The sequence below is a fragment of the Propithecus coquereli genome, unplaced genomic scaffold (assembly GCF_000956105.1).
Source record: "Propithecus coquereli isolate 6110/MARCELLA unplaced genomic scaffold, Pcoq_1.0 Scaffold235, whole genome shotgun sequence".
Lineage (NCBI taxonomy): Eukaryota > Metazoa > Chordata > Mammalia > Primates > Indriidae > Propithecus > Propithecus coquereli.
This window is the reverse complement of record NW_012147897.1, coordinates 5,311,547-5,339,112: the sequence shown is the minus strand read 5'-3', so window position 1 is coordinate 5,339,112 and position 27,566 is coordinate 5,311,547. Positions and strand designations below refer to the sequence as shown.

The window sequence follows — 27,566 nt, the reverse complement described above, 5'->3', positions numbered from 1 at the left end:
AGGAATGTATTTAACCAAGGAGGTGAAAGATCTCTACAAGGAAAATTATAAAACACTGATGAAAGAAATTGTAGATGACACAAACAAATGGAAAAATGCCCCATGCTCATGGATCAGAAGAATTAATTCCATTAAAATGACCATACTGCCTAAAGCAATTTACAGGTTCAATGTAATCCCCATCAAAATACCGATGTAATTTTTCTAAAGTTCATATGTCACCAAAAAAAGAGCCCAAATAGCCAAAGCAATCTTGAGCAGAAAGAACAAAACTGGAGGCATCACATTGCTTGACTTCAAATTATACTACTAGGCTATAGTTATCAAAAGTGCGTGGTTCTGGTATAAAAATAGATACATAGATCAACGGAACAGAAGAGAGCACCCAGAAATAAAGCCACGTACTCACAGCCAACTGATTTTGACAAAGTCAACAAGAACATACACTGGAGAAAAAACACCTTTTCAATAAACAGTGCTGGGAAAATTGGATTGTCACATGCAGAAGAATGAAACTGGTGGACTCCTATCTCTTACCATATACAAAAATCAATGCAAGATGGATTGAAGACTTGAATATAAGACCTGAACCTACAAAAATAATAGAAGAAAATCTGGGGAAAACTCTTCTAGACATTGTCTAAGCAAAGAACTCATGACTAAGACCTCAAAAGCACAGGGAACAAAAATAAAATTAAACAAATAGAACTTAGCTACTTCTGCACGGCAAAAGAAATAATCAACAGAGTGAACAGACAACTTACAGAATGGGAGAAAATATGTGCAAACTATACATCTGACACGGGACTAATAACTAGAATATACAAAGAACTCAAATAATTCAATAACAACAAAAAAACCCAATTAACCCCATTAAAAAGTGGGCTAAGAACATGAACAGACATCTTTCAAAAGAAGACAAAGAAATGCCAACAAGTGAGAGCATTTTTAGCTCCCACTTACAAATGAGAACATGTAGTATTTGTCTTTCTGTGTCTGAGGTGTTTCACTTAAGGTAATGGCATCCAGTTCCATCCATGCTAATGCAAAAGGCCTGACTTCATTCTTTTTTACAGCCAAATAGTATTCCGTTGTGTATATATACCACATTTTCTTTATCTAATCCTCTGCTGATGGACACCTAGGTTGACTCCATACCTTTGCTACTGTGAATAGGACTGCAATAAAAATGTGGACAAAAAAATGTTCAACATCACTGATCATCAGAGAAATGCAAATTTAAACCAAATTGAGATATCACCTTATACACCAATCTGAATGGCTATTATTAAAAAGACAAAAAAATAACAGATATTGGCAAGGATGTGATAAAAGGGAACTCTTATACAGTGTTGGTAGGAATATAAATTAGCACAATCTCTATGGAAAACAGTATCAAAATTTCTCAAATTACTAAAAATATTATTACCATATGATAAAGCAATCCCACTTCTAGGTATCTACCCGAGGGAAAATAAATCAATATATAAAAAAGACACTTGCACTCATACATTTATCACACTAATAGTGAGACAGAGCTATGTAAGAATCCAAACACAGTGACTATAAAAGTAGGACAGTAGCTAATATGATTTATCACTCAGCTATATTCCAGAATCAAAGAGTATATCACAAACACAGCAAATTATCAGCTTTCACTTCTTGCTGTCAGTGTATCTATCTCAATGGATTATAATCCTCTTAATTCCTCTCCTAACTTATTTAAAATGCAACTGGGTAAGAGCCTAGTCTCTACTATGAAAAGAAAAGTATAGGAGTTTTAGTATAAAAACTTTGTGACATCTGCTTACAGCTCGGTTCTCAGCTGTATTCTATAGAGTTGCAATTACCACTTAGAGAAAGCTTGTTAAGTGGGGAGAAAAAAAACTCTTCCTGCAACCTAAAAGTTGGTTATCACATCCATAATTTAAAGGTTATAGTTATGCCCTTATACTTTTCATCCCATCTGTTTTCTAAACATTACCCAAAGAATAATTTATTTGTGAGTATTTTCCTTTTAAAATTGAATTTTTATAGGTCAAAGTATTTTCTATTAAAGCAGGAAAGGGGGAATTTGCTTCCAAAGAGCCAAAAAAAGATCTTCCAGAAAAATCCACATAAACAGTAGGATTAAAAGTTCTAAAATCCTGAAAATCTCACTACATGTTGCATGGAGGGCAGTGGCAGAAGGAAAGAAGCAGCTGAAGGTTCACGGATCTGACTGCATTTTCAACACTTTCTTGATACTAACCTAAAAATGTTTTTTCACTTTCATTTTACCAGATGCAAACCAATTGGAATAACAAAACATTAGTCCTCTGTAACCCGAAGAAACCAATAAGGAATAACAATACCTTAGTTCTCTATAACCTGAACAACAGTTCAATTTGATCAAGAGAAACAACATTTATTACCTGCTTAATATATATGACACACACTGTGATAGGGCTAACACAAAGATCAATAAAACAAAGTTTCTTGCCTGAAGGAATTCTCCGGTTGGGAGTGTTGAGAGAAGGGGAGGGAGAAACAGACAATGAAGAACTGATTATAATACCTAACATCCTCCATAAATGATAGCTATTAATTACATAGAAGGTGGAAGGACTTGAAATAAAGACAATAGTACCTATGAGAGTGTTTTGAACAATGTCCTTTGAACACCACATTAAGAAGTGTGAAACTTTATCCAGTACATGACAGCTCAAAGATTTCCAAGCCCAATTAGTGGCAAAATTGATTTTTCTTTTGAAAGATCACTCTGGCAGCAGTGTGGTAGATGAATTGTACTAAAGCAGTGTAAAAGATTATAAGGCTGGTTTTATACAGAGATATAGATGTAGATTAGATATATAGACATATACTGGTTGAGAAGATAGGCTCTGGAGCTAGACTGCCTGGGTTTGAATATAGGTTTAACATTAGTAGTAAGGCCTTGGGTAAACTACTTAACTGCTTTGTGCCTCAATTTCCTCATCTGTAAATAAGAATAGGAACAATTTTTACCACATAGCGTTTTTGTAAGAATTAAAAGTTAATTACTACAAAGCACTTAGAATGGCTAAGTGCTAATGGAAGTAGAGAGACTAGCTAGGAGGTCAGGAAATAGTCCAGGAAAATAGAGATGAGAACAGAGAAGGGTAGACAGATGAGACATTTCACCAAAGAATCAATAGGACTTATAGCCAGTTATATACATCACAGAGGGAAGAAGAATGAAAGAAACCAAAATGATTAAGATTATCAGCTGGGGAGACTGGGATGGTGATAATACCAATAGACAAACCAGGGAAATGAAAAGGAAGAAGAGGATTAAACTAATGAGTATGGCTCTGGACATGTTAGGGTTAAGGGTCCTCAAAGACATGAAAGTATAAGTGTCCAATGGTCACTGGAAAATACAGATTGGAAATTCAAAAGAGTGGTAGGAACTAGAGATACAGATTTGAGAGTGATTCACATGTAGATGTGTCAGTTGCAGCTGTGGTAACAGAAATGAGTACGCAGGGAGAAAGAGTAATGCAGTAGAGTCCTAATAAGCACAGGAGCCAAAGCAACTCCAACATTAACCAAGAATTGTTGCTAAGACAGAAAGAAAGAAGAAAATATAGCCATATGAAATAATCCCTTCATTCAACAAGCTATGTCATCAGGGAGAAAATACATACACAAAACATTTTTTTATTACAACTGTTTAGAATTAACAAAGGTAACTTTGAAAGCAGAGGTGATATATACTAGCATGGCAAGAAGAAAAAGGGAAATTATGCTGAAAGTAGAAAAATTAGTGGTGATTAAAAAAGAAACACTGGCTTAGAGGAAAAAGCTAAGTCCAAGATGGGGGAAATAAGGAAGAAGAAGAAAACTAATATTTATTGCATGTCAATAACTATCCTAGGATCTTTCAAATATATTATCTTATTTAATTCTCACAATATTCCTGAAAGTATGAGACAAAAACTATCCTCACTTTACAAAAGTCAGCTGAAGCATATAAAAGTTAAGTAAATTGCCCAAAGTCTTGCATTCAGTCTACCTGCATATGGCAGTTTTAGCACTGGAACCTAGGTGGAGGATCAAAGCCCTCGATTTTTCCACTGTACTTCCACTTATTAAACTGGCAAAAACAGGACATTTCAAAGGGGGAAGGGGAAAAAATCTATACCAAAAGAAATCCAGAATTATTATCACTTGTCTCGCTATAATAGAGCTACCTCTTATTAAATATGAAAGGAAACATTAAAAAATTAGTTTTATGACATCAAAAATAATCATTTATTCTCAGAGTATAGGCAGGATTAGGGATGACTCCTTGCTTGCAGTCTCATCCCTCAGGTCTATTCCACACTGTCACCATGGTTAGAATTCTAAATTGCAACCTGACCATGTCATTCCTCTTCTCTTTATAATCACTCAATAACTCCCTATTGCCAACAGGATAAACAAAAAAAAAAAAAAACCGATGGAATCTAAAGGAAAAAGCCTATTTTGAAAGCTATCTAATAAGCCTATATTCCTTAACTTAGAATAAACAATAGTAGAGGTTTTTAAAAGTTAACCTCCAAAAACAAATGTTTACTTATAATTTATAACACTGCTTCGTATTACATTAAAGTCTCCTACTTTTCTCACCCCAAAACTGTAAAACAAAATAAAATTTCAAATGCCAGTTAAAGAACAACATTGACACCTTGTGGTGAACATCCTAAAGTATCAAATGTAACAATGAGTAAAATGACTCATAATTACATGTCTGTTTACCTAAAAACAAACCCTTAATCCAGGGATTTCCAAGGGTTAAGAAGCAAAAGTTCAATTATCATCACATACCAAATGTAAATTGGAAGAGCTGACACCACTGAAATCAGCCTACATTCTTAACTGTGGGCCAAGGTATCTGAGTAAAATCCCAAGTCATTGTTTTCCTATAAAAAGGTACAACACATCTATCCAAAGGAGCTTTAATGCCCTGGTTTTAGGCGCTCCAAAGTCCTTGCCTTAGTCAAGATTTCCTATTTTTCTGTGACACTCCCACACAAAAAGTAGAGGGAATATATGCATACTAGTGGCACAACAGTACAATGAAAGTTATTAACTAAAATATACTCTCAAAAAACAGAATCAGGAGACCTGGGTTCTAATTTTGACTCCAAGCAGCACTGAGAATTTTATAAAGTGATCATAAAGAATTCAGACTGTGTGTTTTTACTTAAAATTACAGATCAAGTAGCGGCAATTTTATAACCAAAAAAGCGGGCTGGCACAGTGGCTCATGCCTGTAATCCTAGCACTCTGGGAGGCCCTGGCGAGAGATCCCGTTGAGCTCAGGAGTTCAAGAGCAGCCTGAGCAAGTGCAAAACCAGCCTGAGCAAGAGCGAGACTCCGCCTCTACTAAAAATAGGAAAACTAGTCAGGCACAGCAGTGCATGCGCCCTGTAGTCCCAGCAACTCAGCACTTTGGGAGGTTGATGCAGGAGGATCGCTTGAGCCCAGGAGTTTGAGGTTGCTGTGAGTTATAATGATGCCACTGCACTCTAGCCTGGGTGACAGAGTGAGACTGTCTCAGAAAAAAAAAAAGAAAAAAGAAAAGAAAAGAAAAAAGCAGTCCACCAACTGGGAGAAAACATTTGCAAAACACCGATCAAAGGACTATGTCTGGAATATATAAAGAACTCTTTTACAAATCAGTAACAGAATGACAACCCAATTAAAAATGGACAAAAGAGTGAAATAAACACTAAATTAAATTTAAAAAGACAAAAAAGTGTCAAGAAAAGAAAAGGTATATTTTAAAAAATTATTCCAGGCCGGGGCGGTGGCTCACGCCTGTAATCCTAGCTCTCTGGGAGGCCGAGGCGGGCGGATTGTTTGAGCTCAGGAGTTCGAAACCAGCCTGAGCAAGAGCGAGACCCCGTCTCTACTAAAATTAGAAAGAAATTAATTGGACAACTAAAAATATATACAAAAAATTAGCCAGGCATGGTGGCTGTAGTCCCAGCTACTCAGGAGGCTGAGACAGGAGGATCACTTGAGCCCAGGAGTTTGAGGTTGCTGTGAGCTAGGATGACGCCACGGCACTCTACCCAGGCAACACAGTGAGACTCTGTCTCAAAAAAAAAAAAAAATTATTCCATCCAGGGACAATGTTGCCCGAGTTAGAGAAGAAACTATGAACAGATTAACATGACAGGCACAAAATTAAGTTTCCCAACAGCACTTCACATATATCATGGCAAACAATGTGGGAAAAGAGGATCATTTAATAGAGCAGATGATGGGTACTCTTTACTAACGTACGCGAGAACTACCATAGAAAGTTCCATTTTACTCATTAACTCTGACAAGTACAATTTAAAGTTTCCAGTTCCAGAGTAACTCCCTGGGTTGAGGTAATTTGGATGATAAACACTTGATCTGGTTCAGGAAAGGTATACCTGTGTTACTAGCTATAAATGAATCATACAGTGGTGATGGGGAGACCACTGTTAATACGCCAGTTTGAATTACTGACAAACCTGAGAAACCTGGAAGGTATCCTAGATATGAAACTCCCAAGAGCCAAATCAACGTAAGATCAATGTTAAATAATTGAGCAACTACCAAATTAGCCTGATAACTTTGCATTTATGTAAGGCACTGTTTTTCAGAAAATTTCCTCAGTCATTGTGTCATATGTACCTTATAACCACAAGTCTAGGACCATGAGACTATTAAAAGGATCTACAAAATGTGCTCGTCAGAAAACGTTCAAAACAACCTCCAGTATGGCTCTTGCCGTGTGCCTTCAGATAGATAAATAATTAATGCCCCTGGCCTCAGCTTCTACACTTAAGACAAAGGCTATTATATTATCCCTGATGTTTGAACACAAAAAACTTATAAGAATAAGATAATAGATGTGAAAATGCTCATTAATTACACAAATTTGTAACGACACTGCTTAAACTTTTTAGAAGAATCAGAGAGGTTAAATGAATTAGGATAAATCAGGGATAAGGCAGCATCAGATCAACCAAAGCATTTTCTATCATACATGTTGCTTCACAAGATCCAACAGTCTTTCTTCAGTTCCTGTTCTGTATTATCGCAGAGCTTTCGACACTCCTTGAAACTACCGTCTTCTAGCTTCTATGATGCTGCACTATCCCCAAATTCTATTCTCCTTGATTTATCATTTTTTAAAAATTCTACTGGTTTCTCTAATAAGATGATACAATCTCATACTTAGAAAATATCTTTAAAATTATTGTATCTATACCCTCTTTTTACTGAGGGAAACAGAGGTCTAGAAATATTAGTGGCTTATTAATATTTCAAACTATTTCTGGACATTCCTCTATCCAATATTTAAAACTCAATGTATCCCAAACTGAATAGGCTTAAAAATATTTTGACAACTTCCGCTTTCTATCTCTACCCTCTAATTACTAAATCCTGTCTGTTCTGTCACATATTCTAAGCAGTCAAGATGAAAGCATCTCTCAGATAAGAAGCAAAAGTCATCAAATGTATGTGGTTACTTTAGTCAGATTCATTGTTTCTTAGAAGCAATTTACACAGTCCATGTGACCAAACTCTGTATCACCATGTATTTAATATAATAAATCTCAAGTTTCATAAAGGAAAGGCCAATTTTTTTTTTTTTTGAGACAAAGTCTCACTGTGTTGCCCGGGCTAGAGTGCCACGGCATCAGCCTAGCTCACAGCAACCTCAAACTCCTGGGCTCAAGCGATCCTTCTGCCTCAGCCTCCTGAGTAGCTAGGACTACAGGCATGCGCCACCATGCCCGGCTAATTTTTTTTTCTATGTATTTTTAGTTGTCCAATTAATTTCTTTGTATTTTTAGTAGAGACGGGGTCTCGCTCTTGCTCAGGCTGGTTTCGAACTCCTGAGCTCAAACAATCCGCCTGCCTCGGCCTCCCAGAGAGCTAGGATTACAGGCGTGAGCCACTGCGCCCGGCCAGAAAGGCCAATTTTGTAATGTTTATAAAATAACCATTTCTCCTAGCATCCTTCTGGACTCTTCCTCTAGTAGATATACAGAGGATGATATCTGAAATTTATGCATGTGTCATGTAAACATTATAAAATACTGCTAAAATGTAATTTCAATGAACAGTCTGAGTAGGGTGACCACAAGTTGAGTGTAACTGTTTATTTTGAATTGCATTTACTTTGGTAGCTTGTCCCCTGGGAAAATGTCCTTGATGATCTATCACATTTCAAATTAAAGCCAAATTTTCAAATGTTTCAAAATTAAGCCCAGACATTACGAAAATACAGAGCTGAGGCATTTAAAAGATTCTGAGCATTACATTCACGCAAAGCTTTTTTGGCTTGCTAAACATGATTCTTTTAAGACGAAAAGCAGGTTAAAACTCTAAGCCATGTCTGGGGCTGTTGGAGGGCTTTTCTAGTAATGCTGCGGTTGTTAAGACTTTGATAAGTCTAAATTTTGCTCCTCTGGTTGGTATTTTGTAGAGTACAGAAGACCAGAAAATAGCTCATGTCCCTGTTTCAAGATCACTGGCTTCCAAACACTCTCTCCCACTGTCCAGAGAAAGGAAATGGCTTTCCAACGACTCTGTAAAAGTGATAAACTTAAATCACTGTAACTACAAAATTTATGAAGCTTGCACTAAAAAATGCTAAGCTTGAATAACAACTTCTAAAGCTCCCACACATTTTCTCACATTGAAATGTCACAAACTCAAAATGAGGAAGATTCTTTAGAATTCAGGAGGACTCTAAGAAGTTTCTTACCGTAGCAAAGAGAAGACATCATAAGAATTACGAACACAGTTCTGGTCCACATGAAGAAGAATGTTCTTCTGAGCATTTGAATAACCCTGAAAGACATTAATCAACAAATTCATCAAAACTAAACAAAATTTGTGTACAAATTAATCACACTTGTCTTTTTAAAAATATGACTTATTAACACCCAAGTAAATTTAAACTGTTAGAGATTCCAAAAAGTTAAGTATAATTTCCATACAAATGAAGTCTAACTTTTTCAGGCAAATGAATTTAAATGCATTTCTTCTCACAGTTTCCCACAGAAACAATGTTTCACATTATAAATTGTGGTGAACTCCCAAAGAAGCTCCAGAAGTCTTTTTAACATATTATGTGACTGAAGAAGACTATTAACAATAATATTTCAACTATGCTTAGCCATCATATGTAATGTTTTTATGGGGGAAAAGGGCATGCCAAGTTCTGATTAGGAACATCAGAAAAAAATATTTCCACTCAGTGGTACAAAGGAGCAAAGGCAGTTTCTAAAGAGAACATAGCACAATTCCATAAGAAGAACAGAATAGATATGTCTATCATTTAAGAAAGAAACAGTACATAGCAATTTAGAAAAAAAGACTCTGGACTCAAACCACCAGGACTCCAATTTAAGCCCTTAACACACCAGCTCTGTAATCTTAAGTAAGCCACCTAAGCTCTCTTAGTTTAACCTTGGTTTCTTCATCTGTAAGATGGAGATGATAATAGTATTTGCCTGACAAAGTGTTGTGGGAATTAAAAGAGTTAATATTTATAAAATGAAAGGTATATAATAAGCACCATATAAGTGTTTGCTATAATGCTGGTATAAGCATTAAAAGTTATGTTGCTACAGACATTAAATGGACTTTAGGAGAATATTGTGAACAAATTTATGCTAATAAGTTTGACAAAGATTAATTAGACAAATTCCTTGAAAAAATACAAAGTGCCAAAATTGACACACTATGAAACAATATCTAAATAGCCCCGTATCTAATTTTTTAGTGAATAAGCAATTGAAAATCTTCCCCCACACACAAAAAAATTCTTTATGTCCAAATGAATTCTATAAAACATTTAAGAAATACCAATTTTACACAAACTCCTTCAGAAAATAGAGAAGGGAACAATTCCCAACTCATAAGATCAGCATTACTGACACCAGCACTTGACAAAGGCATCTCTCTCTCTCTCTCTCTCTCTCTCTCTCTCTCTCACACACACACACACACACACACACACACACACACACACACACACGAAGGCAATTACAGACCAACATCCTTCATGAATAGAGACACAAAAATCCTTGGCAAAATATTAGCACATTGAAACAGCAATACATTATAAGGATAAAACAATAATATGTCATTATTAACTGGATGTATCCTAAGAATGTCTGCTTGGTTTAGCACTTAAAAATCAATCAATCACACAAATACATAAAACAATTATAAATCTGTCTTGATGAGCATGCAATTATAAAGATGTAACCTGTGACAATAATAACGTAAAGGTGGGTGAACAGAACTACATAGAAGCAAAGTTTTTGTATCATATTAAAACTAAGTTTGGCCGGACATGGTGGCTCATGCCTGTAATCACATCACCTTGGGAAGCCAAGCCTGGAGGACTGCTTGAGGCCAGGAGTTTGAGACCAGACTGAGCAAAAGCCAGACCCTGTCTCTATAAAAAATAGAAAAATTAGCAGGGCATCGTGGCACATACCTATAGTCCCAGCTACTGAGCATACTGGGAGGCTGAGGCTGGAGGATTGCTTAACCCCAGGAGCCTGAGGTTGCAGTGAGCTATGATGCTGGACAACGGAATATTACTCAGCCCTAAAAAATGAATGAAGTACTGATGCGTATGACATGTGGATGCACTACAAAAACATTAGGTTAAGTGAAAGAAGCCAGAAAAAAAGGTCACATACTGTATGATTTCATTTATTTGAGATACCCAAAATAGGTAAATCCATAGAGATGGAAAACAGATTATGTTTGCCAGGGGGTTGGAGGACAGTAAAATGGAGAATGACTACTTAGTGGGTACAAAGTTGCAACTTGATAGAGGTGGTAGTTGCACAACATGTGAATATGCCTAAGGCCACCAAATTGTACACTCCAAAATGGTTAATTTATGTTATGTGAATTTCACCTCAATTTGAAAAAAAGGGATGACTATGAAATAATCTATAACTTGAGAGGAGATGAGGAAAAAGAAGAAAGAGACAAGAGACAGTCCGATAAATTAATAATATCCAAATAATAAAAGACTGTAAGTAGATTTAAGATTCTCAGGAGAAATGATTAATGATGTTCTACTTATCTTTTCTTATTTTATGCAAAAAGCATCAAATATTTTTTCTATTAAAAATTCTCCCACACCCACTAACATATAACTCAAAGCAACACATTATAACAGGGAAAGAGCATTCCAACTAAAAGCCAGGATCCTGGGAATTAATTCACTGTGCCTACCACATAAGTGAGGAAAATCACTTAACTCTTCTGGGCCTCAGTTTCTTTAACTATAAAATGAGATGAAACTACCACTAATAAAAACTGATAGCAATACAAACAAGCATAATATTTATGAGCATTTACAGTGTGTCACACAGTATTGTATTTTACACGTCAATGTTAACCAATGTTAATGTTAATGTTAAATGTTAACATATTTAATACTCACGAAACCCTGTGAAATAGATACTATTATTATCCCCACTTTAAAGGTGAGGAAACTGAGACACAGAGAGGATTAAGTAGAAGAGCCATGCAGTCTGGCTCCATAGCCCATGTTCTTAAGAACTGTGCTATACTTGATGATCTCTGAGACCTTTCCCAATTCCAAAATTCTGAGTCCATGTACATTTAAGGCAATTTAAGGACATTAAGCCCTTCTGTTTCAGTCATCACTTAGCAATTAACATTCTTCAAATATGCTAAGAGCCCTGTTCTGAATGACATCTAACTTCACCAGATGTTCAATCCCGACAGACCTCTGATGAAGGATTATAATTGGAAAGAAACGACTCATTTGTATCTGGTTATCTGTGTGAGATACTGCCAAGTGCCAAAGAGCCCAGAAGAGATTTACATGTCACTCAAATTCTTCTGAAGCCAGGCCTAACAATTCTTCTTCAAGGAAGGGAACAGTCAATTGGTCTGGGTAAATACCTATTAAAGTATTCAGGGAAATAGAAAATTTCAATTATCCAATGAGCAGGAGTAATTACAGGCAAATCAGGTGTATTTCTAGATCACTGATCAGCAAAAACTTTTTCCATACAGGGCTAGATAGTAAATATTTTAGGCTTTATGGGCCACATGTCATTCCTGTCGCACATTCTTCGTTTTTTCTTTCAAATTCTTTAAAAATGTAAAAACTATTCTTAACTGTGGGCCATACAAACTACATGGATTGTAGTTTGCTTACCCTGTACTAGCTCAGTGGATGAGTTACCTTTCAAAACATGTTACTGTACATTCTGAGAGTTTTTAGCTGCTACAACAGTCACAAGACTATCCCTAACTTCATTAAAACTACAAAAGGTATCATAGAAATAATCCAATTGATAGGATAAATGATTATGACGCAAACAGCACTACACATATACTTACTCATTTCAGTGTTTACCGAACACCATACATAGATGGTGTTAGGCAATTGCTACCAACCATTCTCATAAAGTACATAACCCCAGTTATGGTTTCAAATGAAGTAAATAAGACAAAGGTGGCATAAGAAAGGTTAGAAAGAAGAAAAAAAAAAAGCCTGGCACAGTGGCTCACGCCTGTAATCCTAGCACTCTGGGAGGTCAAGGTAGGGGGATCACTTGAGCTCAGGAGACCAGCCTGAGCAAAGCGAGACCCTGCCTCTACTAAAAACAGAAAAATTAGCCAGGTGTTGTGGCATGCACCTGTAGACCGAGCTACTCAGGAGGCTGAGGCAGGAGGATCGCATGAGCCCAGGAGTTTGAAGTTACAATGAGCTACAATGATGCCACTGCACTCTAGCCTGGGCGACAGAGCAAGACTCTGAATCAAAACAAAAGCTACAGGAGTTGTGATGTGGTAAAGATTCCATCTAGTAGAGAAGCAGGAACATCAAAGGCTGCAGGGGTGGCAGTATTTGGGATGGATTAACTAGTAGTGAAAAGCTGAATGACAGTGAAGGAAAGTCCCACACAGACTGAACACCTTTAGCCAAAGCATGACAGTGGGAAAACACAAGCTGCATTCAGAGAAAATAGTGGTCCAATTTGTTTAGCTTCACTGATGTAGAAATTATTTGGAACCCTGGAGAGGGAAGTAGTGGGAGATACAGCTGAGTAAGTAGGCTGGGAGGGCTAGAGCACAGAAAGCCTTCAATACCATGCTAAAAAATAAAGACAACTTAAGGACTCATGAAAGGTTTCTGACAGTGTAGGGTAATGATCAGAGCTGCATTTAAGGAACGTTACTCTGGTATTGACAAATGTGATGAACTGGAGGGGGAAGAATATACAAACACCAGCTAGGAGGCTATTATTAAAATCCACACATAACAGACATAATGAGAGCTCAGAATGCACCAACAGCAATGGTAATGAAAAACAACAGAGAAGGGAGAGGGAAGAAGAGGGTAGGGAGAGAGTGGGAGAGGGGAAGGAGAAAGGAAGAGGAGGAGAGATAAAAGCAGAGATAGAACCAAAAGTACTATACACCTGCCTGAATTTGAGCTGATGGAGAGAAGGAAATCAGGTCAGAGATTTAGACACATGTAGCAGACAATGAAAATTTATTCTACACAACCTTTAAACAAAAGAATAAAAACTGAAAGTATGCTTTAGCAAGATTAATCAGGCAACATAAGACAGAGTAGATACAAAGAGACTAGAGTCCATGGGCCTGCCAGGAAACCACTGCAGTAAGTCAGCCCTTTGGAGACGCTGGTCTGAGCCTGGGTTCTGGAAATGGAGATGGGAAAGTAGCCACAGATACCAGAGTTATTTCAAAGAAAGACTCAAAAGAGTCTAGTGGCTGACTGAATACAATGGATTAAAAAAAAAGAAATCAAAACTATTAGATTTGAGGGCTGGATAAATGAAAAAATAGTTAATAGAGACATGGAAAACTGGAAGGGAAAGTAAGCCTAGAGAGAAAAATGAAGCGTTCCATTTACAGTATAATTTGGAAATGTCAGGTGTCTGCAGAAATGGTCAGAAACCACTGAGACACAGAGTACTAGAATTTAGAGTAACAAGCTATACTACTGATGACAACCAAGTAGTGTATTCCAATAGAATTTCTAATATCTACTGCTACAGAGGCTTTGTTCACTCATTCAGTAAATATTTGCTAGATTATTACTATATGCCAAACACAGTGCTAAGCACTAGGGATAAACGGGTACTGAAGACAGACACTGTCTCTGCCTTCACACAGTTTACAGTTTAGTAGGAAAGAGAGATGAGCCAACCAGCAATCATAACATAATAGGATATGGGTCAATGATGAGGAAAATGAAATGCAAGGTGCTATGGGAACACATAAAAGGGATATCTAAATGGGACTTAAGGGGCATGTCACAGAAAACCTTCCAATATGGAAATGGGGTCTAAGCTAAAACTGACACAGACAAATTTTAGCATAAGAAAGTGTTAAAAAGGCGGGATGTTTAGAAATAAAGAGCAGCAAGACCTTGTAAGCCATTAATTACTGAGGGCAAACACTATTGACATGATTTGAATAAATGAGGAACATGATCAACATTTTAGAAAGGTAAATATGACTACAATGTCAGAATCAGGAGAGAAATAAATATGTAGCAGCCACCATCAGTAGTGATTGAAAAATAGAGGAAGGGGTTCAGGATGACTCTGTTCTGTCTTGAGAAAGTAGTTGGATAGTTGTACCATTCACTCCATTAAGGAACACAACAGGAGGAAGTTTTGTGAGAGGGGAAGGGGAATGGAGCTCAGTTTGGGCCAGGTAGAGAATACAAGTCTCTGAAACATCTAAGCAATTTGACACATGTCTAGATATATGGAAATCTAACGTGGAGATGTAGATTTATTTGGGAGGGATCTGCATCGTCCAAATATAACGTGTTAATGAGAAGAAAAAAGGCCCAGGTGGAATCCTGAAAATAATAGCTTAACGGTGCCACTGAAAGCTTTCCCCAGCCGGACCTGTCAGTGTTCCACATGTTATTCTTAAAGCTGTAAGTGAGCTTTACAAATAGTCCTTCTACACAGTTAAGTAAAATAAGAAATCGTGATGGTCAAAGAAAAATATAACAATAGCTCATCCTACTACCCCACCACATTTTCAGATGCAATGAATATATATTTTGAAATACAGTATGTATTTGTATGACTTCTCCTAAAATAGCTACCTGATGAATGAACAGACAGTCTGTGTTCCTATGTGTATATGTTCACTTGGACATTAATACATTTTTAAGTGTCAGCCAAGTGTAAGCTGAATAAAATTGTGCAAGTATCTCTGTTAGGCATAATCAAGCCTTGGACACCCCTTGGCTCTGAGATCTGATGAAGCCCAGACGCTGAGTTGTCAAGGAGTGAAGATGAGACCTCTTCTTAGACACTGAACCTGAGCTGAATATGTATATTCCCTCAGATCTGGCCCAAGGTTTAAGAAAACAGAGGATGTTTTTCCTCTTCCTTAAAATAGTATGTAGCAGTGAGAAGTAAGAATAGTGTTATTAAGCAAAGGTATACAGATCCTGAAACTAAAATTCTTTATTTTTAATTCAAATCCACAGGGATAAAGAGATTCTTGTTCACACTTCAATGTTTTAAGCTATCCTCAGAAAATAATCACAATCACAGTCCCACACTCAAGTATGAAGTGGACTAAGTGTCTTCAATGCTACTCCGTGACAGGAGGACTGAAAGGGACCCTGCTAAAGTAGCCATTCCTTGAGTAAAAAGTCTACATTAGCACTGAGCAAAGTCTATGCTAAATCCTTAGACTGTAACAGTGAGTAATGCACCACCTCAGCCCTAAAGAAGCACATGCCCTAACAGAAGAAAGGATGTACACGCAAATGAGTGTGACTGTGAAAGAAGAGACAAGTGGCAGAAGGAAGAGAAAGCAACAGTGAAAGCATGTTAACCAGCATTAGTACAGAGATTTAAGACGGGGTGGGGGGAGTCCCAGCTTTGTAGAACAGTTTAAACTGAAATTGACTTATGGGGAGGGGGTCAAAAATACCCTCATTACAAATCTAAAAAAGAATCATAAAAACAAGTTTTCAAAATTTTAAGCTTTCTGAATCCCTGATGAGGATGAGTGTAGAACTCAGTTTCTGTTTACTCCTCAAGAATCTAAAACATCTATATGAAGAACCACATTTGGCTTTGAATTTCCCAGTATTAAAATTCTCAAAAGCTCAAAAATTATGCTAAGAAGACAAGATCCTCCAAATTCATAACAGGAAACATGTCATTTTCCCAGATTATTCTCTGGCTTCAACGAAGAGAGAGAATGGGGACCACACTGCAGCAGCAGGATTTATAAATACGAATTACAGGATAAGATGATTTTCCAAACATCTGTCAAAAATTAATTCAATCCAAGAAAAAAGGGGGGAAAAAAGACTCAGAGAGAAGCCAAATACAGTGACTAATGTGTGGAACTTTTGTGGACTTCAGCGGGTTGATGGCCTCATGGGCACTGCATGCCCACTCTGCAATAATAAATACCCAGTCTGCAGAATAAAGCACTTTGTACTGTTCAAAGCACTTGCCCATGTACTGTCTCATTTGATTCTCACAGCGTACAGCTAGTTGACATTTCTGGTTAAATGTAAAGATAGAGACTTGGTACTCTGACAGGCTATATGAAGTGGGAAGAAATGTAGAGAGATGCCATCCGCGTGGCACAGTGGTTAAGAGAACAAGCCATAGGCCGGGTGTGGTGGCTCACACCTGTAATACCAGCACTTTGGGAGGCCAAAGTGGAAAGATCACTTGAGGCCAGAAGTTTGAGACCAGCCTAGACCACATACAAGACCCCATCTCTACAAAAATTTAAAAATAAAACTTAGCCAGGCATAGTATGTGCCTACAGGTATGCAGCTGTAGTCCCAGCTACTTAGGAGAGGCTGAGGTGGGAAGACAGCTTGAGCCCAGGAGTTCGAGGTTACAGTGAGTCCTGATCGTGCCAGCCTGGGCAACAGAGCAAGACCCCATCTCTTCAAAAACAAACAAACAAAAAATCCAAACCTTCGAATGAGTCAGATCTTCGAATGAATCATGGATCTGCTACCTACTACCTATGTAACCTTGAGTCAGTAGTTTAATGTTTCCTTCCAGGGTACTTCACTCATAAAATGATAATAACTACCTCATGGTTGTTACACAGATTAAATAAAAGCAACTAAAGTATCTGGTTTAGTGCCTGACACATAGCATACACTCAGTAAATGAAAACTAGCAATGGTAGCTATTAAAAGCTCTGTACCCACCTGGTATAATACGTTTCTAGGCAATCACACCAGCTCAAAATAGTTCAGAAACAAAATTTTACCCTAGATTTAAACTGTGCTTGGATACCTAGATGTTTTATAACAAAGCAAGCAGCTATTACAAACAGCCCCTGAGGAATTCTTCAGTATTTGTTTCTTCTATTTTGTAATGGGGGAAGGGGTAGTGAAAGGAAAGGAACACTGAATAGAATACGTATAGGAACCTGCTATTCTTATGATTTTCCAACTTTTCCTTGATAATATACTGAAAGACCTGGACAGAAATTATACCATATCCAGCTCTCTGTTGTTAAAATATAGGCTCTACTTGGGACACTTAATCCCCAGTTCTGAATGTTCTGCTTGTGCACTGTGTGGGACGTGCTTTGGAAACAAGTTAGTATCCATTAATATGACTAGCAAGAGGAAATAGCCATTTTTTAAATTTCTCAGTTCTACAAAGTTAACTAAACAGTAATCTCTTGTCTGGGTTTCAGCATCTTCATTCTAAAAATAAAAATACTACTACTTGTCTAACTGCATTGCTATAAATTAAAGAAGCTATCTCTAGCAGTATGTGATCACAGTTAATAAAATTAAATGATGGAAGAAACCTCAAAAAGAAATTAAATGATGAAAATCATCTAGCCATCACCTCTTCACAGGTGAAATAGTATAATGAAGAAAGTACATAACTGGAAAGAGATGTGTTCTGATCCTGGTTCTGCCCCTAAGTCATACTCTTATCCTGACCATTCCTTATTCTACAAGTACTTACCGTACAGCTATTAGATGCCTCCCACTGAGCCTGGTATTAGAGACACAAAGATACAATTTGTGCCCTCTAAAAAGAGAGAGATATATCATCCAAAAAATTATCATAAGCTGACACAACTGCTAACAGAACTATGTCTAAAGGACTTCAGAGGAAAGAGCAAGGAGCAATTCACTGTATAACCATGACTAAGTCACAGAGTGAAAGTCACTTTACCTCTCTATGACTCAACTTTCTTATAAAGTAAATAATGTTAATAATATTTGCCCTTTCTCCAAGATTGTTATAAGGATTGAGTGAAATTATTCATAGGTAAATCCTTAAGAGTAAAGAGCCATAAAAGTATGTACATGTATACGTACACACATAAAATAAGTATATGTATATATATACGCTATAATTACAGCTATATTTAAGTTATCTTCTATAGCATGGAACTAATTTGTCATGTCAAGTTCAACAGGTCATGAGGACCCTTGAGCCTCAGTTTCTCCATTTATGAAATAAGGATTTTGGAAGAGATAACTCTAATATCCCCTGTAGTATTATCCAGCTAGTTAGGATTTTCTTACTTTTGAGAAAAGAAACCTAAAACTGAGAGGTTAAGTAATTTGCACAAGAAACACAGTACCAGAACAAATCTGGGATTAGAATTCAGATTTTCTGCTTTCTAAAAGTATCATGACTTGAAAAATATAAAAGAAGAAAATTTCATTTGTATAGGCTCTCAAAACAGATCCTGAAACTTGCTGTTGTACCTAAATTTTCAATCTCAGCCTATGTACTTGAGATAATCAAGTTATATGGTTACTTTTGTGAAATCATCACCAAATTGCTATTTCAATCTCCTGAGAGTTTCTTTCATTCAAAAAGATTTTGTTTTTGACTTGGATTCTATTCTTGCTCTACTTTTTTCCCATTAACATGAGAAAGCATTGCCATCTACTGGACTCTAAAGACATTGCTGCTATAGTTTGTAGTCTGAGAAACGAATTACTAGTCTATTATAATAGCACAATAGTTAGAGTTATTACGCCAGTATGAGTTACATAAAAATAAATACCAAAAGTTGAGGCTGAGGGTAAAGTAGGGTGGGAGAAATACCATCTCCTCAATATTTTGTGTCTCAATTATTGCTATAATACTGCTAAACACAGCACTAACCTGTATTCATTAACAAAATTTTATCAAGCAACTACTACGTATCAAGCACTGTGCTACGGATACAATGCTAACACAATGGTAAGCATTAGAAATGCAGTTCCTCTTACCATAGGGTTTAGAGCCATGGGAGTAGTAGTTCCCAGTAATGTCTGAAATAAATCCACGTAATCTGACTCCGAAACCCATATTCTTAAACACTTAGGAGTATGTGTTCACCCAAAGTAGCTGTCAACAGTCCCCCAAAAGAAAGAGCGGTCACCAAAAGGAAATTCAGGCAAAGATGTATATATTAAAGGCAAAATCCTGACTGGGATATGAAAGGTTTCTAGCTTATTGGGTAAAGGATTGGCCCAACAGCCTTTTATTCCCCACCTTTCCCCAGTTGCCATGCTAGCAGTTAAACCTACCTAGAAAACATCTCTCCCGGCCACATAGCCTTATTCACCAACCTCTATCCACCCTGACTTCAAGCTTTAACAGTGTTCTTCTTTGGTTCTCCATAGTCCCCAAACATTAAAACCTCTTCCTTAGGTGCTCTTCCAATTACTTAAGGTTCTTCTATAATTCACCTGCATTATCTACAAGAACCAAATAACTACCATCAAAAACAATTTTCAAACTAAACCTATTTGTAAACTGGAGATCTTCTGAAATATATGCTATCTTATCTCCTCAATGAAAAAAATACACTTGTTAATCTGTGTCTTAAAAATATTTTTATATCCCACAGTACTTAATAGGCTTGTAGTAGGTGCTTGATTTTTTTTTAACAGAAAACAAAATCATGAATCACTTTTATAACTAAGATAAAGATCTGCATTATCACTTACTCAATTACCTTTGTCTACATTGCTGTTAAATACTTAAAGATTTAAATACTTAAGAGTGCCATATTCATATGCCAAATAAATAAAATTTTACTATAGAAAATTAACAAAAACAAATAACTCCTTAATAATGCCAACAAAGGTTACTGAATAAAGGATTAAAATCCACAGTGTATGTTTTAGTCAAAGATTTTCAATGTATTAAATAGTTTCCAAACACAGTCCCGGAAGTGCGAATGAACTACTGATCTACTGTCATACATAGATGAGAGGTTTACTAGAGCATATAGTGGAGAGGTTTTAGGTTCCTAAAAGCTCAACAGAAATGAGTAAAGTCTTTCAAGAAGCAGATAAAGAAAGAGGGAAATGTTCTGGGCAAATAAGAAATAATTTCAGCTTTTAGAGCCATCATAGCTGAAGACACTTTAAGAGAATGTGGACACAGGGAGGATTAACATCAACATAATCAGCAGCAGCAATAATAAAAGTGTTTCTGGTCACAGCTAATGTAAAAAAACAAGAGTGCCAAATTGGTCAACAAAAATTTTGTCACTATTTAAAAGTTGCTTTAAAACATACTTTGTTATTGCTTTATGAGTATAACTTTTCTTCTTCTGTATAGAATACACATTCTTAACATTTAAGCCTGTTCTTAAATCCTCGTTGCTGGCCAGGTGCAATGGCTCACGCCTGTAATCCTAGCACTCTGGCAAGCCAAGGCGGGAGGATCATTTGAGCTCAGGAGTTCGAGACCAGCCTGAGCAAGGGCAAGAGCCCGTCTCTACTAAAAAAATAGAAAAAATTAGCTGGGCACAGTGGCGCACACCTGTAGTCCCAGTTCCTCAGGAGGCTGAGGCAGGAGGATTGCTTGAGCCCAGGAGTTTGAGGTTGCCGTGAGCTAGGCTAAGGCCACGGCACTCTAGCCTGGGTGACAGAGCGAGACTTTGTCCCAAAAAAAAAGCCTTGTTGCTTTAGCATTTTTTAAATTTTTATGAAATATTTCAAATATATTGATATGATATCCATTTACAATTATTGTGATGACAAATATATTTGGACTTATTGCTACCCCCATACTCCATGTTTCTGTTTACCATTTGTTTTCCTTTTTGTTTCCTTTTCTGTCTCCTACCAAGTTGACAAAGCTTTCTATACCTTTTTTCTTCTGCTAATTAGAAATCTATATTCTCTGTTTCTAGTCTTTACTAGGTACACTTAAATTTTTAACAAGCACACTTGGCTACAAATTTTTCTAACAAATTCTAGAGTTGTTTACTATCTCTATCTTCCTCCCAAACAAATCAGTGACCTTAATGAGTCTTAACCCTTTAAACACCCACTCACCCCTTATTACTGTTAGCAGTGCTTCTCAAACTCTTTGTGGGGAAGGACCAGTTGTTTGCGGTTTTTTCCTTCAATCCATTGTGAACTGATACTTTTGTAAATACAATAGAAAGTCATAGTAATGCCAAATTGCTATAAAAGTCTTAAAATTTTACTCTCAATTTTTGTACTTAGCTTACCACAGACTGGTGACAGTTCTTGGACTAGCACTGATCCAGACTACACTTTGAATAAGAATAGCCTAGTTTATTTTACCTTAAAACACACAACATTTATCAAACACTGGTTTTGTTTGTTAGCTTAAATTAAATTCACTAATGTTTTAACTAGTTTACACCCTTTGCTATTTTCTTACATCCTACATCCTCCCTTTGGGTTTACTTTTCTATTTGATCATTTGGTATGGGTAAAAGGTCTGTGGTAGTAAATTCTTAACCTTTGTGTCTTTAAAGCTCTCTCTCTCTCACCCTCTTAAAAAGTTTACTAGAAATAGAATTATACATTAATGATTAATAGTACTTTGAAGATATATTTCTTCTGGCATCTACTAATGCTGATGAGAAGTCTGCTATCAATATAATTGGTAGATAATACTTCCTTTCTCTCTGGTAGCTTTTAAAATTTTCCCTTTTAAGATTATCCTTAAAGTTCTGCAGTTTCTCTGTTTCAGGCTCCTTTTGTAATAGGGAGAGCCCCCACCCCTCAGTTTTCAGTGCTCATCTCGTGCTCATTTTGCCCTGAAGAGCCCATCATCCTGCCTACTTCAGGGGAGTTAGAAGGCCCCAGGCTTCTGCTTCTGCCCACTTCTTTGCATTTCTATTCTATTTCTGTTCCAGAGATGTTTACCTTGGTGTGTGTTTGTTTTAGCAAGATGCGACTCTTTAAATTTCTCTGATTTCATCAATCATTGCTTTTTGTTCGGAGCTAAGAAGGCTCTCAAAGTGTACACTTACAATGACACCTTGACTGAAAACCATGCTTGTGGCTTTCTTTAGAAAGGCAATAACAAAAAAAGCTTTTTAAGGTTCAGTCTATATGTCAGGTATTCATTTGAAAGCTGGCAAAGGGGCATGATGAGCTGGACTTATAAATTGACAAAGCTAATTAACTAAAGAACTATAAATTGTGCCACTTATTACGATCATATATTCAATAAACATTCATTATCCATCTGGTTTTGAATTCCAGCTCTGCTACTTAGTAGCTGTGTAATCTCAGGAAAGTTACTTAACTTCTCCATGTCAGCTTCCCCTTCTATGAAAGGACAACTGTAAAGTTTAAATGAGGTGAAATATGTAGAGCATTTAAAATAGTTCCTGGTACAGAAGTGCTCACTAAATATTAGCTATTTTAGTGTTAGAGGGAAACACTCTGCATCCCATGCTTCCACACAGGAAAAAAACAAAAAACGTTCTACTCTACTTCCCAGAGGAGAAGGTCATGAAAGGAAAATTTCCAGTTTCTCCGTGTCCTTCACTCATTCTTCCCCCGGACCAGCAGATAACTTATCTGATTGTTGAACTTCAGAGATGGAATTGGGCATGGCTGGCTCAGTTCTTTCTAGAACTGGTTCCCTCTCATCAGAAATAGCCTGTCTAAAGCACACATACAAATTCTGCTTTTGGCTTGAAGGATCAGGCCTTGTTCCTGTACGGGGAAGACCTCAGTTTCATTGCTTTGTTATTTTGGTGGGGAGGTTCAGTTTGGGAGCAAGCCCTTTTAGTCATAACAAGGTCTTTTAGTTACAGAAATTAAGCCACATTTGTCAATCAGATTCATTAGTAACAAAGCCAACATTCTGATCTCCATTTATCTATCACTTATCTTATTTCTGTACTTGCTCCAAACTTAGGAGGAAAAGAAAGGAGTATTGTTATTGGCCTACCCAAAACCTCAGCAACAACTCATATCTGGCTACAGGGTTCTTAAGGAATTAAATACAATAATAGATGTAAAGCTCTTAAAACAATGTTTGATACACAGTGATGCTCAACAGATATTAGCTATTAATATTATTACTGTGTGCCAGACATTGTGCTAAATGGTGAGTTAATTACCGGTTTCAGGAGGAACTTCATGCTTCACGAGTGTTGGGATAGCTAACCCTATAAATGGGACATTACAAACAGCAGCCCCACAATTCCCTCGTTAAATCACAAACATTTTTACTAAGCAAAGACCACGTCCCACGAACTATGGTAGGTACTGGGAATTCAATAGTACATATGGAAATCTGTCCTTGAAAAGCTTACAGACTAGAAAGGAAGAAAGACAAGCCTAGTTACAAGGTGGCATATTTTACGTCAAAGCTATACACAGGAGGTTGATATACTATAGGAACTTACAAGATAAGAGCTTTAAAATAAAGAAAGAAAAAAAGCTATCAGAGTTTGAACTGAGTTTTAAAGAAGTCACCTTGAATAACTTCCATTTTAATAAATCTAATGGACAATTTTCAGTCCTCGTCTTATTTGACCACTCTCTCCCCTTAAAAAACAAACAAAACCCCAAAAAAACCACCCCTTTCCCTGAAAAAAATAACTCTCTTTCTTTGGTCTCTGAAATTTTACATAAAACTTTACTCTTTCTCTTTTCCTCTTACCACTCCTTCTCAGTCACTTTTTCTAATGCTTTTTCTCTATTTTGCCTCTAAAAGTTGGGTGTCTTCAAGGCTTGGTTACTTAACACCTCTTATTCTTACTGTATTTGCCAGTTTCTAGTCTATCTTCTCCCTACTCCTGATTTCAATGACTATTTGCCCTTGGTTCCACATTTATATTTCTAACTCAGTTCTCTCCTCTGAACTCCAGATTCCTATATCGAAATGCCTACTTACCATCTACATATGGATGTCTCGAAGGCATTGCAAACTCTATACAATCAAATCTCAGCCCGCATCTGCCTCTGCCAAACCCGGTCTTCCTCCAGTGTTCCTTAGTTCTCTCAGTGCCTGGCACTTTTACCCACATAGTTATTTCAGCCAAGCCAGAAACCCAAAAGTCATCCTTGACACCTCCTTTTTTCTTCTGCCTTAAATTCAAACCATCACCAAGTCTTAATGATTTTATCTCCAAAAATTTTCTTAAATCTGTCTTCTCTCAGTTCTATTATAATACTGCTTCAAAGTATTGCATCTGTTACCTGATATACTGCAAGATCCTCCTTACTATTCTCCCACATATATTCTTGCCTCTTCTATGATCAGTCCTTACTACAACCAGAGTGCAATGATTAAAACACAAATCTGACTATATCACTGCCATGCTAAAAATCCTTCCACACAGTCCCCTGTTCTTAGGATAAAATACTTTAAAAGGTTCTGCATGTGGTGGTCTCTGCCTAGCTCTCCAAACTCATCTGGTTTCACTCTCCCTCATCCCTCTGACCTTCCTTCCATCCCTAAAACTCACCGTGTTCCCTTCCACTTCACAGCCTTCCAACAAACAGGTTAACCTCCTCTGCCTGAACTGCTCTCTCTATTCAGTCCCCACTCCCTTCACACAGTTCACTTCTATTCCTCATCTGGAGTGTAGCTTTAAAAGTCACATCCCCAAAACGGCCTTTCTTGAGCCCCTAGAATAGGTTAGGTTCTCGTTACATGTTTTTATAGCATTTACTATCATTTGTGTTTACATGTTTATCTGCTGGATTACTTTATCAGTATTTGTCTCTTCCACACACTCATGACGGCAGGAAAACATTCATTTGCTCTCCACTGTATTCTCAGCACTGGAGTACAGTGGCCAACATACAGCAGGTACTCAATAAAATGTTGAAGGAATGGAGTACTCTACGCAAAAGCATTTCAGACAACCAAGAATTATGAAGCAACATGATCACTAAGAACAAATCATGTATAGGCTTCAGAATTTGATAGGTAAAACACGACAGTAGAGTAGAAAGGGTGTGGGTTTTAGAGGCAGGCAACCTGAAATCTCAGCTCAGCTACTTTCTAGATGTATGACCCTATGAAGTTCATCCCTCACAACCTGTTTCCTTGTCTATAAAATGGAGAGGTCAAAACTTGCTGCACTGGTTTGTGGCCAGTATTACATGGGAAAAAGAACCTGAATCACCTGGCATAGTATCATAGATAGTAGGTACTTGGTAAATATGAATTTTCTTCCCTCTCCTTTCTTTAATTACCTTTAGATATAGAGACAGTGCTGACTATAAAACAACTTGACTCACGGTTTCTTAAATTTATTGAAAGTCATAAAAGACAGCTGAAACATTTAATAAAACTGTATTGCATTTAATCAAAATCACCATTCTTTCCCAATCCCCAAAGAATTTTTTAGAATAAGAGGAAACAGCTAGCTTAGGTTTTCTTTTAGAAAAAGTAATATACTCTGGATTTAGAAGAGATAAACTGAGGTAGTTATGTGCCTTACAAAATGAGTTCTCACTTTAAAAAGCATTCACACTAAGCCACACTAAACAACAAACTTACAATGATACTTAAAACATGATTCTATTTGCACAGAGCTTTCCAGGATTATATCTATCCTGTACACCTGCAAGGCACACCTGCACTAAAAAAAACTCACAACAGCAGGAGAATCCTCTTACCTTATGTTCAAATGGAGCACCATAGTAGCCATCATTCAGCCCAAAAATTATTTCATTTTGGTTGCGGGCATGAATCTAAGAGAGGAGGAAAACACACTATTAGTTCTCATTCCCATCACGTTTTAACAGGACGCGGGAATGACAGTTATAACAGGACCGCTTCAATGCTGAGAAACAGGCTAACTACATCTAAACAAACTAGCAGAAAATAAGTCACTGCTCCAAAGACCAGGTAATCAACTGAGCATTTCCTGCTTTAGTCAAGGGCTTCACAAAACCATCACATGAGATCACAGGCACCATTATTCACACATTTTCCACAAACATTTCTGAAGGTTGTTATAGAACAGCTATTCCTGAAGGACAGGGGATTCAGAGGCATACTAAACACTCTCTGATCTCAAAGAAAACGCAATTTAGTAAGTCTATGAGAGTACTTTAAAAAATATGAAGCCCTAGAAAAAACACACAAGATAAACATTATTTTCTATTTTCAAAAAGACAGTTTAAAAATAATGGTATCCAATCCCTAAAGTCTTAAATATCTACTTAATTACTATTTGCATATCACTCTGTCTCGGATGATGGGAGCTTCAGGCAGTGTCACCTAAATTAAACTTCACCTAAAAGGCAAGAGGAATAAAACTTTAAAAATTGAAGATAACTCAACTCTAAAATAACTCAAAATAGTATAAAGTGCCTAACTGTGAAATATAAGAATAGATTTAATTACTTTATCAGACAGAGCTAAGCTAAAAAATAAAAATATGCTTCTGTGAAGATCCAAGAGTAGGAAAGACAAGGATTACCAGAACAGAACATTTGCTCTCTTCTTTCTCTAGCTAGAGACAAAGCCAGCAGCAGAATACTCCTGTGAACATTTACCTGACTTCCGTATCTCCTACTTCTATTACTAAAGTAAAATTAATCACACACTCCCTTTTTACCTATATCACTTACTCAACTGAATACAATATTAAAAGATAAGTTTGCAATCACAAATGTATTACTATAATGAAAACTATAAATCAATCTCAAGAAGTTTTTCATCTTAGAAAGAGAAAGCATTATGAAATCAGTTTCAAGAATAGAAGGGACCTGAAATTTTATAAACATAAAATATATATGCACCAAAATGTTAATAATAGTTGTAGATGGGCAGTGGATTATGTGTAATTTTTTATTCCCTACTCTGTGCTTTTCAAAACTTTCCAAATTTCCCACAAAGAACATATATTACTTTTTAAATTTTAAGAAAATAAATATGTATATAACATTAAAGAAAGTGGGAGGCAGTAGGGTGAGTATGGGCAGGAATGAATCTAACATGAAAGTAATCAAAATATAAGCTTCATGAAGATGGGCATCAAATTAGTTTGTTGAAAAATAAGAGACAACATAGTTCTAGTACTTGAAAAGATATCAGGCTAAAAAGTAAGTGATCTGGGTTCTAATTCCAACTTTGTTTCATAAGGAGCTCTTCAGAGGAGGGAACTCTGACTTATTTATCTTTATAGCCCTGGTATCCAGCACTCTACCCAATATACAGTAGTTAAGAAATATTAATGGTACATACTTTAATTCCTTCAGCAGCCAAAAACAGAAAACACTCCCTGCTCTA

The 27,566-nt window shown here is 36.8% G+C and overlaps 1 protein-coding gene across 1 annotated transcript in view; it reads right to left on the bottom strand.

The window, feature by feature from the left end:
- Positions 1–27,566, bottom strand: part of UVRAG (UV radiation resistance associated) — a 286,852-nt gene that overhangs the window by 205,883 nt on the left and 53,403 nt on the right. The window contains exons 5-6 of the mRNA XM_012645741.1: positions 25,946–26,020; positions 8,765–8,850 (exon numbers count right to left, since the gene is read on the bottom strand). Of these exons, the coding sequence (XP_012501195.1) occupies positions 8,765–8,850; positions 25,946–26,020 (161 nt within the window). The remainder of the gene's footprint in view (positions 1–8,764; positions 8,851–25,945; positions 26,021–27,566) is intronic.